The sequence below is a fragment of the Orycteropus afer genome, unplaced genomic scaffold (genome assembly GCF_000298275.1).
Source record: "Orycteropus afer afer isolate SDZICR_OR568_19922 unplaced genomic scaffold, OryAfe1.0 scaffold00132, whole genome shotgun sequence".
Lineage (NCBI taxonomy): Eukaryota > Metazoa > Chordata > Mammalia > Tubulidentata > Orycteropodidae > Orycteropus > Orycteropus afer.
The window spans coordinates 3369055-3382528 of NW_006921719.1; the positions used below are offsets into that span (position 1 = coordinate 3369055).

General features: G+C 41.6%; 1 protein-coding gene across 1 annotated transcript in view; it reads right to left on the reverse strand.

The window, feature by feature from the left end:
• The window catches only part of ADAMTSL3 (ADAMTS like 3), a 598021-nt gene that overhangs the window by 131070 nt on the left and 453477 nt on the right, over positions 1-13474 (reverse strand). Inside the window, exon 20 of the mRNA XM_007945172.1 lies at positions 1232-1243. Within this exon, the coding sequence (XP_007943363.1) occupies positions 1232-1243 (12 nt within the window). The remainder of the gene's footprint in view (positions 1-1231; positions 1244-13474) is intronic.

Genomic DNA, 13474 nt, shown 5'->3' on the forward strand with positions numbered 1-13474 from the left:
AGTGAGAATGAAAATGTGAGTACCTATATTTGAGGGATCAGAAGAAGAGGATAAGATTGGCAAACTTCCGTTACATTAGTGTGAGGGTTCTAAAAAGCAATGGAGAATAATCAAAGAAGAAAGTCAGAAAAAGCACTTCAAAGCCACACAATCAGAGTCTGATTCTTAGCTCTGTCACTTGGACAAGTCATTTAATCTGCCCAAGCCTCAGTTTGCTCACTTGTGAAATGTGGGTAATGCTAAGTACCTACATCAATGGAATGTGGAAATTTGAGCATTTACATCAAGGTACCCAATTCTGGTCATATAACACTCTCTTTTTGGGAGCTCTGGTAGCATAGTGGCTAAGGCACTTGACTGCTAACCAGAAGGCTGGCGGTTCAAACCCACCAGCCATTCCTTGGAAGGAAGATGGGGCAATCAACTTCCATAGTGATACTGCCTCGGAAACCCAAGGAAGGGTCGCTATGAGTCGGGTCCGACTCGATGGCATATAACAACAACAACAACAACATACATATATGATCACTGTGACCACTGACCAGGTGACAAAATCAGGTCCAGCTAGTGAGCAGGAGGACAGTCTGAGTGGGAACTTGAAATTGGTCAGGGTCAAAGCAGATACTCTTCAGATACTTTCCCCCAAAAGAAGTAGCATTCTCTGCAGTTCACCTGTGGGAAAGATAATCAGTGTGCTATGGAGTGATACTGATGTGCATTGGGGGGGTGCCTACTTCCTCTTTGATGATGTGCCTTCATCACTAGCAGGTTGTGGGGGTGGGTTTCAGGGCCTGGGAGCACCAGAGATTGGTAGAAGAGTGAATGGACTCACATGAAATGTATTGCTGAATTCTGAAGGTCCTGAGATTGGAGGTCTTACCACCTTGAAGGAATCCAGTTACAGGTCCCCCTCATTGTAGCACTGGCAGGGACACGATGGGAGACAAACCAGATTGAGACTCCATTTGGATGGACTTCTCCTGTCCTAGGCGCTAGCTATAGTATATTTACTGGTGTCCTGGTTTGCCAAATGACCTTCTTTACTCTTCTTGGGTGGCTCATGAACCTTTTGGGTCTAGTTGCCTACAGAGATATGGTGGTGCCAGCTGTTGCTGTTTTTAGTTGCTGTGGAGTCAATTCCAAATTGGAAATTGATCATGGTGACACCATTATGTGCAGAGCACAATTATACTCCATAGTGTTTTCAAGGTTCCTTTTGGGAGAAGATTACGAGGCCTTATTTCTGAGGTACTTCTGGGTGGATTTGAACTGCCAGCCTCTTGATTAGTAGTCTAGTGCTTAACAATTTGCGCCACTCAGAGATTCTTGGTTCAAGAAAAGAAAGGGATGGATCCTCAATTGCTGTGGTAGAGAATGCTCTTGGTGAAGGAGCCTAATGACTTTGCTTGCAAGTCCCATAGAAATGCAGTAGGTAGATCAGGCTATTGTTCTCAGGAAGGATTCAGAATTCTGCCTGTAGATATTCCCTGGGCTCATCTCTAAGCAGATCTGGTTCATACATGTTTCCTTGTTTGGGATACAGAGTATCCACAGAGGATGTCAAGCCTGGAACCACCCATTAAGACATGTCAATTTTCTTTTAATTGGCAGCATAGACTTTTGAATGTACTGCTGATTAACAGGTATCAAAAGCAGAAAAAAATGTAAGGAGGATTCCCTGGTAAATGTGCAGTCCATCCATTACTATAGACAGGGATGGTATTTAAATACTTAATAATCTGGACAACAATGGTGGTGAGCAATCAGAATAGATGCTGGCGATAGTCCTAAAAGATTAAAGACTACAGTCTGCAGTATGGATTATACCTCAACATAAAGTAAACGAAAATCTCCGTAACTTGACCAATAAGCAGCATCATGATAAATGGAGAAATGACTGAAGTTGTCAAACATTTCATTTCATTTGGATCCTCAATCAACACCCATGGAAGCAGCAGTCAAGAAATCAGACATCATATCGTGTGGGGCAAATATGCTGCAAAAGACCTCTTTAAAGTGCTGAATGGCAAAGATGTCTCTTTGAAGGCTAAGATGCACCTGACCCAAGCCATGGCATTTTCAATTGCCTCATAGGCATATGAAAGCTCAACAATGAATAAGGAAGATCGAAGAAGAGGTGATGTGTTTGATTTGTGGTGTTGGCAAAGAACATTAAAATTACTGTGGACTGCCAGAAGAAAAAACAAATCTGTCCTGGAAGAAGTGCAGCCAAAATGCTTCCTGGAAGTGAGAATGGCCAGACTTCATTTCACCTGCTTGGTCATGTTGTCAGAAGGGACCATTTCCTGGAGAAGGATATCATGCTTGGCAAAGTCAATGAAAAAGGGAAAGACCCTCAACAAGATGGATTGGCAAAGTGGCTGCAATGATGGGCTCAAGTATAGCAAAGATTGTGAGGCTGGCACAGGACCAAGCAGTGTTTCATTCTGTTGTGCATAGGGTCTCTATCAGTCAGATTTGACTCAACAGAAGCTAACAACAACAACAACATAGCCTTGGAATAAGGTTTTGGGAACCCCCTGATGCACGAGGTGTTATCTCTTTAGTTGACAGATCATGAGAAGGTCAGGCAGTTCCTGGCAGAAGGAATGAACAGCTGAGAGATGCTATAAGGTTCAGGCAAAAGGCTTTGAACTAATTATTTGGAAAACATTTCAATATTTTCACAACCAGTATGGAAATATTGTATGAGCAGGTTTAATATCAACTTTAACCACAAGTACTGTAAAGCTGTGGTTCTCAAACTTTGATGTACATCAGAATCACCTGTTGTCTTTTTCTTCTTTTGTCTGCTTGTATAATTTCTACTTGTATAATTCAGTGACATTGATTTCATTCAATTTATGGAACCATAATTAATCACTATCCTTTTCTGAACTATCCCACTACTATTAACATAAACTCTGTGCCTCCTAAGCATAAACTCTCCCTTTCCTTTTTGCTCCCACCCCTGGTAACCATGCAAGTAAGATCTTACTGAAGATAATTAAAAAACGTTTGCAGCAGTATAGTGACAGAGAGCTTCCAGAGGTGTAAGCTGGATTCAGAAGAGGACGTGGAACAAGGGATATCATAGCTGTTGTCAGATGGATCTTGGCTCAAGGCAAAGAATACCAGAAAGATGTTTACTTGTATTTTATTGACTATTCAAAGGCATTTGATTGTGTGGATTATGACAAATTATGGATAACATTGAGAAGAATGGGAATTTCCGAACACTTGATTGTACTCATGAAGAAACTGTAACTTGACCAGGAGGCTGTTGTTCGAACGGAACAAGGGGACACTGCATGGTTTAAAATCAGGAAGGGAGTGCGTCAGGGTTGTATCCTTTCCCCATACTTATTCAATCTATATGCTGAGAAAATAATCCGGGAAACTGGACTATATGAAGAAAAACGTGGCATCAAGATTGGAAGAAGAATCATTAACAACCTGAGATACACAGATGATACAACTTTGCTTGATGAAAGTAAGGATGACTTGAGGCACTTACTGATGAAGGTTGAAGAATACAGTCTGCAGTATGGATTACGTCTCAATATAAAGAAAACAAAAATCCTCACAACTGGACCAATGAGCAGCATCACAATAAATGGAGAGAAGATTGAGGTTGTCAAAGAATTCACGTTGCTTGGTTCTACAATCGATGTCAATGGAAGCAGCAGTCAGGACATTAAACGACATGTAGCATTGGGAAAGTCAACCGCGAAAGAACTATTTCAAGTGCTGAGGAGCAAGGATGTCTCCTTGAGGACTAAGGTGCGCCTGACACAAACCATGATATTTCCAATCCCTCGTATGCATGTGAGAGCTGGACAATGAATAAGGAAGACTGAAGAAGAGTTAATGCTTTTGAGTTGTAGTGCTGGTGAAGAATGCTGAAAGTGCCATGGACTGTTAAAGGAACTAACAGATATGTCCTGGAGGAAGTGCACCCAAAATGCTCCTTGGAAGCGAGAATGGCCAGACGTCATCTCACCTATTTTGGTCATGTTGTCAGAAAGGACCATTACTTGGAGAAGGATGTCATGCTTGGTAGGGTGGAGGGTCGTCGAAAGAGGGGGAGGCCTTCAACAAGATGGATTGACACGGTGGCTGCGATGATGGGCTCAAGTATAGCAGGGATCGTGGAGCTGGCGCAGGATTGGGCAGTGTTTCGTTCTGCTGTGCATGGGGTCGCTATGAGTCCGAAATGATTCAACGGCACCTAACAACAACAACAACTGGTAACCACTAATAATCTTTGGTTTCTATCTATTTGCTTATTTCATATAAAAGAGACCAAGCAATATTTGTCCTTTTGTGACTGATTTATTTCACTCTGCATGTTTTCAAGGTTCATCCACGTTGTGGCATGCATCAGGACTTCATTCCTCTATAACTGAGGAGTATTCTATTGTGTGTATACAGCACATTTGATTTATCTATTCTTCTCTTGATGGACATTTTGGTTGTTTCCAAATTTTAGCTATTATGGACAGTGCTGCAATAAACATGGATGTACAACTTCTATTTGAGTGCCTGCTTTCACTTTTTGTGGGTGTATACCAAAGACAGGGATTGCTGGGTCACATGATAGGTCTATGTTCAACTTTTTGAGGAATCGCTAAAGTGTTCTCCACAGTGGCTTGTACCATTTTACATTCCCACCAGCAGTGAATGAAGGTTCTAGTTTTTCTACACCCTTACCAACATCTAATGTTTTCTATCTTTTTTATCACTGCCATGCTAATGGAGAGATAGTTTTGCATCTCCCTAATGGCTAATGAAGAAGCTATGGTGGCGCACTGGTTAAAGCATTTGGCTGCTAAACAAAAGGTCGGTGGTTCAAACCCACCAGCTGCTCCATGGAAAGAGTAGTCTGCTTCCCTAATGATTTAACAGCTTTGGAAACCCTATGAGGCAGTTCTACTCTGTCCTATAGGTCACCATGAGTCCTAATAGACTCAATGGCAGTGAGTTTGGCTTTGGGTTTTTCATGGCTAATGACCTTGAACATCTTCTCTTGTGCTTGCTGGACATTTAAATATGCTCTTTTGTGAAATATCTGTTCAAGTCTTTTGCCCATTTTTTGATTGGGTTGTCTTTTTGTTATTAAGTTGTAGAAGTGATAGATAGATATATAGACAGACATAGATAAAGATATATAGATAACCAAAAAATAACCAAACTCACTGCCAAGTCGATTATCCATTGGGTTTCCAAGGGATAAATCTTTATGGAAGTAGATCTCCCCATCTTCCTTCCATGGAGCAGTTGGTGGGTTTGAACTGGTGACCTTCTGGTTAGCAGCCAAATGCCTTACCCACTATGCCACCAGAGCTCCTTGGATATATAGATATACATATAATATCACACACACACACATACATGACATGATGTTGTTGTTGTTGTTGTTATATGCCATTGAGTCGGACTTATTGGATATGTGGTTCCCCCAAATTTTTTTCCCAATCTATATGTTATCTCTATGTTATTTTTTCACTTTTTTGATGAAGCCCTTTGGTGAACAAAAGTACTTAATTTTTATGATGTCCCATCTCTCTATTTTGCATTTTGTTGTCATATGTGACAATCCTTTGTTAAATACTAGGTCCTGCAGCCATGCCCCCACATTTCTTCTAAGAATTCTATGGTTTTAGTTTTCATATTTAGGTCCTTGATCCATTTTGAATTGGTTTTTGTGTACAGTGTGAGTCATGGATCCTGAGAATCACATATTTATTTATGCTTAAATCTTATTGTCTTGGATCCCACTCCCAGAAATTCTGATTTATGGGGTATGACTTGGGCACTGGAATTTTTAAAAGTTCCCTGGGTGACTAAAACATGCAGCAAAGTCTGCAACCCACTGCTCCAGGGAGTACCACTGGCTTAAACCAAAGCAGCAGAGAAAGGTGTTCCTGCCTCAGTATCTTTTACTGAAAAACATTTTGATGTGATGCTGCTGGTCAGGAGCGAAAAGTAAATAAGACCCTTCTGTGACAGCCCTGCCAAAGTCTTTATCATAGGCAGTGTCTTCTCTGAGAAAAATTTGGAAGAATTTCCTTTCTAGTCTTAGTATAAGGAATGATTATATTTTACTGGGAGTAATGGGCTCATTTCTTACCTAATTAATACTGAATTGTATAATCGACCCGACCTGGTTGTCTGTTGCAAGATGGCTCTTATGTGAGCAAGTTTAGAGCCAGATTTGTGGTCACGCGTAACAGGAATGTAAAATTCAAGACATGATCTCATATTAGCTTTCTTTGTTTGTTTTTCTCTTTAATTTCTCACCTGCTTTTAATTTCATTTATCTGGTTGCATTTTATGGATACTCAAATGTAGCCTATTGTTTTTGCAACAAGGCAGGATATGTATGTACACGTGTAGGCATGGACACACATCTATATACATATTTTATTGTTAGGTGCTATCGCAATGGCTCAAAATGTTGCCCAGTGCTGTGCCGTCTTCATGATTGCTCATATGTTTGAGTCCTATGTTGCAGCCATTGTGCAGTGCCTTCTAACCTAAGGGGCTCATCTTCCAGTACTATACTGGACTGTATTCTGTTGTGATCCATAAGGTTTTCATTGCCTAATTTTTGGAAGTAGATTGTCATTTCTTTCCCATCTGTCTTAGTCTGTACATATACACATACACTTGATGATGATGATTACTACTACTACTACTTAAAAAGATCCAGTTGAACACCCGGTCTAGTCATTGTTTTCTTGATGGTGGACAATAAAAAAGATAATGGATGTGACTGTGGATGGCTTTGAAACACACTCTTCAAAAACACAATATAAATTGGGTTAAAATCAGATGAGTAATTTATAGAGACAGACTATTTCAAAGTGGCAGTGGCTGCTAAAGATGGGGTGTAGTTTGAAAGTTCCTGCCCCACTGAGCTGGTGCAAAAGTATCCTGGTGCCCTGGAACCAACCATGGAGATGGATTTTAATTACTTGCAGGTCCACTGGTAGTCTGAAGTCCCTCAGATGAGCATGAGGCTCAGAGCAGATGGGATCCTGATTGTTTACAAGCAATTGCCTAAATTGGCTCCTTCCTTGCTTGTGTCCTGTCTTTACTCCAGCCATATCCTTGTGATGAGTCTTCCAAGGCAGACCATGGTGTTGAAAGTAGTAGGCCAAGTTCAACCTTGGAGGAGAACACTGCTCTAAGTGGTGAGTGAGCTGCATTAGATCGCAGCTGTTCCCTCTGGTCACAAACGCATTTGTTGGAAGGCAGGTCTATGACCCCAGCTGCCTCCTTCCCAGACTTGCTTGGGCAATTGCTTGCACTAGGGTCCAGAGTAGCTCAGTGAGCAGCTGTACCTGGGGACTTTGTTGGGATTCCAGCCAGAAATGCATGGGCAGAGTCAGGCTGTTAGACTCTACAGCTTCGGCCAATTCCTCTTTTGGGACTCCAGTGAGCTCATCAGAGTTCCTGGGCAAGAAACTGGTCTAGTTTTGGGTGATTGCCACCTCCTGCATCTGCAGATACCTAGCCCCCCTCTCTCTCACACACACACAATGCAACACTGGCCAAACCTGATGAGTCAGGAAGGAGTATCATTTACTCTGTAGCGTGGCCAGGCACCTGCAGCATCCTTCTGGATGGGAGGCTGAGCTGTGCCAGGGTACCAACCCATTTCTCTACTCCTCCAGCTCTGCTGGATGTCAGAAATGCCACATGCTTGGCTTTTCTAGAAAACCAAAAGACCTTCCTTCTGTGTGTCCTCTTTCTGGGCTTTTGTGCCACTCTGTTACACCCAATGAAGTCCAGGTCTAGGTACCCTGAGGCTGTTTGCAAGCAATTCCTCTCCTGGCTCCTTGCTTGTCTATGTCCTGCTTTTACTCCAGTCAAATCCCTGCCATAATTCTGAGTCTTGGTGCCATGCCAGGTTCCTGCCCCAGCCATCTGTGCTGGATATTTACACTTGGTCTCGCCAGCATTTGACTCCTGCCACTCCCTAATGGGCTTTGGCTGCAACACAGCCTCTAAGCCTTCCTATTACCCTGTTGGAACCCTGGCCCCCTCAGAATCCAGGTCTGAATCAGGCTGCCTGGCTGGCGCTTCCACTATGGCTTCTACTATGAGTGGAAGATCTGACAAGCTCATTTGAAGTTGTATCAAGAACCTAGGCAGTTTTTCTAGATTTTCTTCAAGCTTCTCCAAGGGTAGTAACACAGGTAGCTTAGAGGAGGCTGCAGAGGATGCTGTGGGTAGGACTTGCTAAATGAGCCATGAATGCCCCTGGTTCCCCATGGATGATTTAAAACAAAAACAAAAACCACTGCCATCGAATAGATTACAACAGAACAGACTGCTCTACAGGGTTTCCAAGGCTGTGAGTCTTTACGGAAACAGACTGCCTCATCCTTCTCCCAAGAAACGGCTGGTGGGTTCGAACCACTGATCTTTTGGTTAGCAGCCAAATGCATTAACACCAAAGCTCTCTTTGAACTGCCAGCCTTCTGGTTAGCAGCCTAATTAATGCCTTAGGCACTACGCCACCAGAGCTTTTCAAGGATGATTGTTGTTGTTGTTGTTATGTGCCGTCGAGTCGGCCCCGACTCATAACGACCCCTCCTTGGGTTTCCGAGGCAGTATCACTACGGAAGTAGGATTGCCCAACCTTCCTTCCGAGGAGTGGCTGGTGGGTTTGAACCACCAGCCGTCTGGTTAGCAGGCAAGTGTCTTAGCCACTATGCTACCAGAGCTCCTGATTAGCTATGCTAAATACAAGACCACTTGAAAGAGTAGTTTCCACTTCCATGTTTCTATTGTACTTTTCAACCAAATGCAGTCTGGCTTCTGTTCCCAGAACTTCCATTAAAAGCTTTGTGGGCAACACTACCAATGGCCCTGTAACCGACAAATCCAGTCCTTTTTCTTACTTGGCCATTCTATGGCATATGACATGCTTAATAACTCACTTCATCCAGAAATCCCTCCTCATTTTTTTTTTTCTATAGCCTTTTCTTCTGGTTCTTTCCTACCACTCTATTCCTTTCCAGCCTCATTTTTCACTATTTCTTCAGTGTTGCTACCCTGCAGGTGCCTGTATTTCACCACTTTCTCTTCTTGTTCTATACCATTCCTTGGATGGTTTGTAGATTTAATAATGTTTGTAGGTTGATGTTTCTCAAGTTTATCTGTTTGGCCTACATCTCTCTCTCTCTCTACAGGTGCAGGCCTGATTGTTCACTGCACACCAGAAATCTCTTCTTGATGCCTCAAGTTTAAAATATCACAATCTAAACACATGATCTCTGCCCCCACCATCTCATCCCAGTTAACTTCTTCTTCCTGTATCCTCTAAGTTAATGGCATCACTGTCCACCAATTCTCTCAAGTCAGAAACTAGAGAATCATCTTACATTCCTCCCTTTTCAGTGGTATAGTGGCTCTAGCTCTCAATGACTCACAAGTTAGTGTGACTGGAGCAACTATTCCCAGCCACATTCAATGATATCACATTGACATCTGAAAGTTGGCTATAGTGGGAGTATTTACAGCATGGAATCAGCAAATACAACAAATGAGAACTCCCTACCCACCATCCACAGCTGGCTGTTAAACATTTACAGGCATACCACTGTCCTTGTCCCATAGTCCCCCGTACTGTAGTCAGGTAGCAAGTACTTAAATTATACATCCAAAACCTTGTTAGAATTCATCTCCAATGGTTCCTTAATGCTCTGTCACCTAGATATCACCATATTCCCTGAACTAGACTACCTGGCTGCAGTCTCATATTTGTCCAATATATCTAATTAGCTGTCAGAGTAATGAACTGTGACAATGATATTTTCTTCTCAGATAAAATCAAAAGTCCTTGGGATGGAGTTCAAGATCTTCTACAGCTAACTTCTCAAACTTTCTCTTTTGTCATAACCCATCTTGAACCTATGTTCTAGCCCTATGCAATTGCTTCAGCTCCCCCAAACACACCACTCCTCTTCACATCTGCTACCTTAGTCCATGCCGATTCTCTTTTCATGGATTCCCCTGTATCCTTTCCCACACAGGCCTGATAAACAAACATTTATCCTTTAGAATTCTGCTCAAGGGTCTCCTCCTTTATAACTAGTTTCCTGACCTCTCACAACTCAGCAGCTTTCTGCGTCCTTTTATGGCACAGAATTTTACTGTTCTTCTTGTTTTATATATATATTTCTCCCTCATTGGATTATTAGCTCTTAGAGAAAAGAGAACATATATTTTTCATTTGTGTAATAATATATAGAACACAGTAACACTTGATGAATGGTGATTAAAAGAATTAGTAAAGAAATGGCTATCATCCAGCACTGAAAACAATAAATGCCCAGGCAGAAAGATTATTTCTGTGTCCTTAGGGCACAGCACAATGCCTGGCACAGAGTAGATTCTTATTGTTTGTTGAAAGAATAAGTAAATAAATGATTGAGTAATGGAAAAAGTAACATGTATGCCCTTGGATGGTCCACGAGGTGGTGTAAGATCAAAGGGGTACTGGGGAGGTGAACCTGTGCCTGGCTGAGTTTCCAAGGACTGCAGCAATGTCAGGCAGGGATGGGTTACTGGAAGCGGCCAGAAGCTGAGAAGACTGGAAAAAAAGTAAAAGCAGGGGAGGTCATATTCTATTGTAAAGTCAGCGTATGAATATGAGGCTGGGAGAACTAAAGAAGCAGACTGGTACAGTACAAGGAGAGAGATCAAGGGTTGGAGAGAAGAAAGTGGGTCTGATAAACCATAGGAAAAATATGAAGTGTATTTTTCCTGACATTTCAATTACATAGTCATGCTTGGATGCCTCCACTCCTTCAATTATTCTGATCGCAGTACTTGGGGGAAAAAAAAAAAGATTTTCTTTTTACCAAAACCTGAGAACCTTGAAAATAGGAGCCATAATTTTAATAATCTGAAATCAACACTGAATTTCTTTTTTTTTTAAATTATATTTTATTTTAGAACTTTTTTTTTTTTTTCAAATTGCTTTAGTTTTTACTTCATTAGTTTTGTTTTTTTTTTCTTCTTTTTTTTAAATATAACTTCTTATTGTGGTTTGGGTAAATGTTTACAGAGAAAATTGGTTTTCCGTTCAATAATTCATACAGATTTTGTTTTGTGACATTGACTACAATCACCACAATGTAATAGCACTCTTTTCACTTCTTACCTGTGTTTCTTGTTTCCATTTGTCCTTCTTCCTCCCCCTTTCTGCCCTCTGAGCTCTATCCCTAGGCAAATGCTGCCTTTTTGATCTTGGTATGCATGATTATTCAAAGGAGTACATGTCTCTCCCTGCTGTTACTGCTCACCTTATAGGCCTGTCTGTTGTTTGACTGAAAATTGAGCTACAGTGGTGAATTCAGTTCCAGGCTTGAAGGGTGACTTAGGGCTATATAGGGGTTCCACCAGGCTCTATCAGACCAGTAAGCCTGGTCTTTTTTTATGATTTTGAGTTTTATTCTACATATTTCTCCCACTGTATCCAGGACATCCTATTGTGATCCTTTTCAGAGTGGTCAGCAGTAGTAGCAGGCTATTTTAGAACAGTTTTAGATGCACAGAAAAATTGTGAAACTAGATCCTATATACCCTATAACTACTATCTCCATTTTTTTTTTTTTTTTAATATCAAATACTACCTTTCTTATTATCCCTTCTTTCCATCACACAGTTGATTGGAAACTAAGGTGGGCAGACTTCTAATAGTAGTGTGAATTAGATTCAAGTATGATATTTTGGAAAAACATGTCTATGGATATATTTATTCTGATGAGTACTTTTGGGGCCCTATTTGGAAAAACAATCTTATTTGCTTTTTACACCTACAAGATGATAACCTAATGGGCTAGAAGATACAACACAAGTTACTCTATTATGTCTTACCCTATTGTAAAACTATAACAGGGCTTGGAAGTCATGATGACACTAAAAATAGCTAAAAGTTTTTGCAGATCACAGTATGTGCCTGGATTTTTGCTAAGCATTAACTCATGATTCTCAAAACAATCATATGAGGAAGGTACAGTTATTATTTCCATTTTACAGATGAGAAAACAGACTCTCAGATGTTAAATAATTTTCCCAGTGTCACATGATGAGTTACTGGAAGAAGTGGGGTTGAACTCAGGTAAGTTATCCTTAAAGGCAGTGCCCTTAACAATGCCATATTACTTTTCGGAGATGAAGTGCAACTGAGGAAGCTTATTGGGAGATGTGGGCTTAGTGTTGGTCTGTCAAGAGTGGAAATAACTTCACTTGCTAGGTATGGCAGAGGTAAAAATGACAGCAAGGGGTAAAAGCCTAAGGTGGGAAAGTGTAGGGAGTGTTTAGGAAGAAGCAGCCAGAGGGTGTAATTGGGACATATGGTGCAGGTGCCCCATTGACCACTAGGGGGAGCTAAAACACCTTTCCCATCTGCCCTCAATGCCACTGCATACCAAAATGGTCAGATGAAGAGCAAGGAAATTCATTTTTCTAAAGAGGACGGGGCTCAGAGGTTGCTTTTTAATTGGGGGCAGCTCTATTTTAAGGCCTGAGGACTGAAGTAGGCAGCTGTGAGGCTCCAGAGTTGCTTTTCACTTGGGGGTGGCTCTGTTTAAGGCCGGGGCCCCAGGTAGGTGGGCTTGGGTCTCAGGGTCTGCTTTTCGGTTGGGGGTGGCTCTATTTTAAGGCCAGGGCCCAAGGTGGTTGGGCCCAGGGCTTGAAGGCTGCTTTTCACTTGGGAGCAACTCTATATTAAGGCCAGGGCCCGAGGTAGGTGGGGGTGGAGGGGTTAGGAACAACTAAGGAGACAAACCTGTCTGTCAATTTGTTGTCCTGTGGTGACTTATGTGTTGCTGTGAGGCTGGAGGCTATGCTACCAGTATTGCAAAATGTCAGCAGGTTTACTCATGGTAGACAAGTTTTAGTCGAGTTTCTGGGCTAAGATAGACTTGGAAGAAGGAAGAGACCATCCACTTCTCCAACAACTGGCCAGTGAAAACCTTATGAATACCAGTGAAACACTATTTGATATATTACTGGACAACTTTATGAAGAGCCTTGAAACATTTTTTGTTATAGTGCTAGAAGATGAGCTCACCAGGTCAGGAGGCACTCAAAAGTTGACTGGGGAAAAGCTGACTTCTCACAGTAGAGACAACCTTAATGATATGGATAGAGTAAAGCTTTCAGGACCTCCATTGGCTGATGTGGCACAACTCAAAATGAGTAGAAACAGATGCAAGCATCCATTAATAATTAGAACATGGAATGTATGAAGTGTGAATCTAGGAAAATTGGAAGTTGTCAAAAATGAAATGGAACACATAAAGATAGATGTCTTAGGCATTAGTGAGCTGAAATGGACTGTTTTTGGCCATTTTGAATCAGACAACTATGTGATCTACTATGCTGGGAATGAAAAATTGAAGAGGAATGGCACAGCATTCATCATCACAAAGACTATTTCAAGATCTGT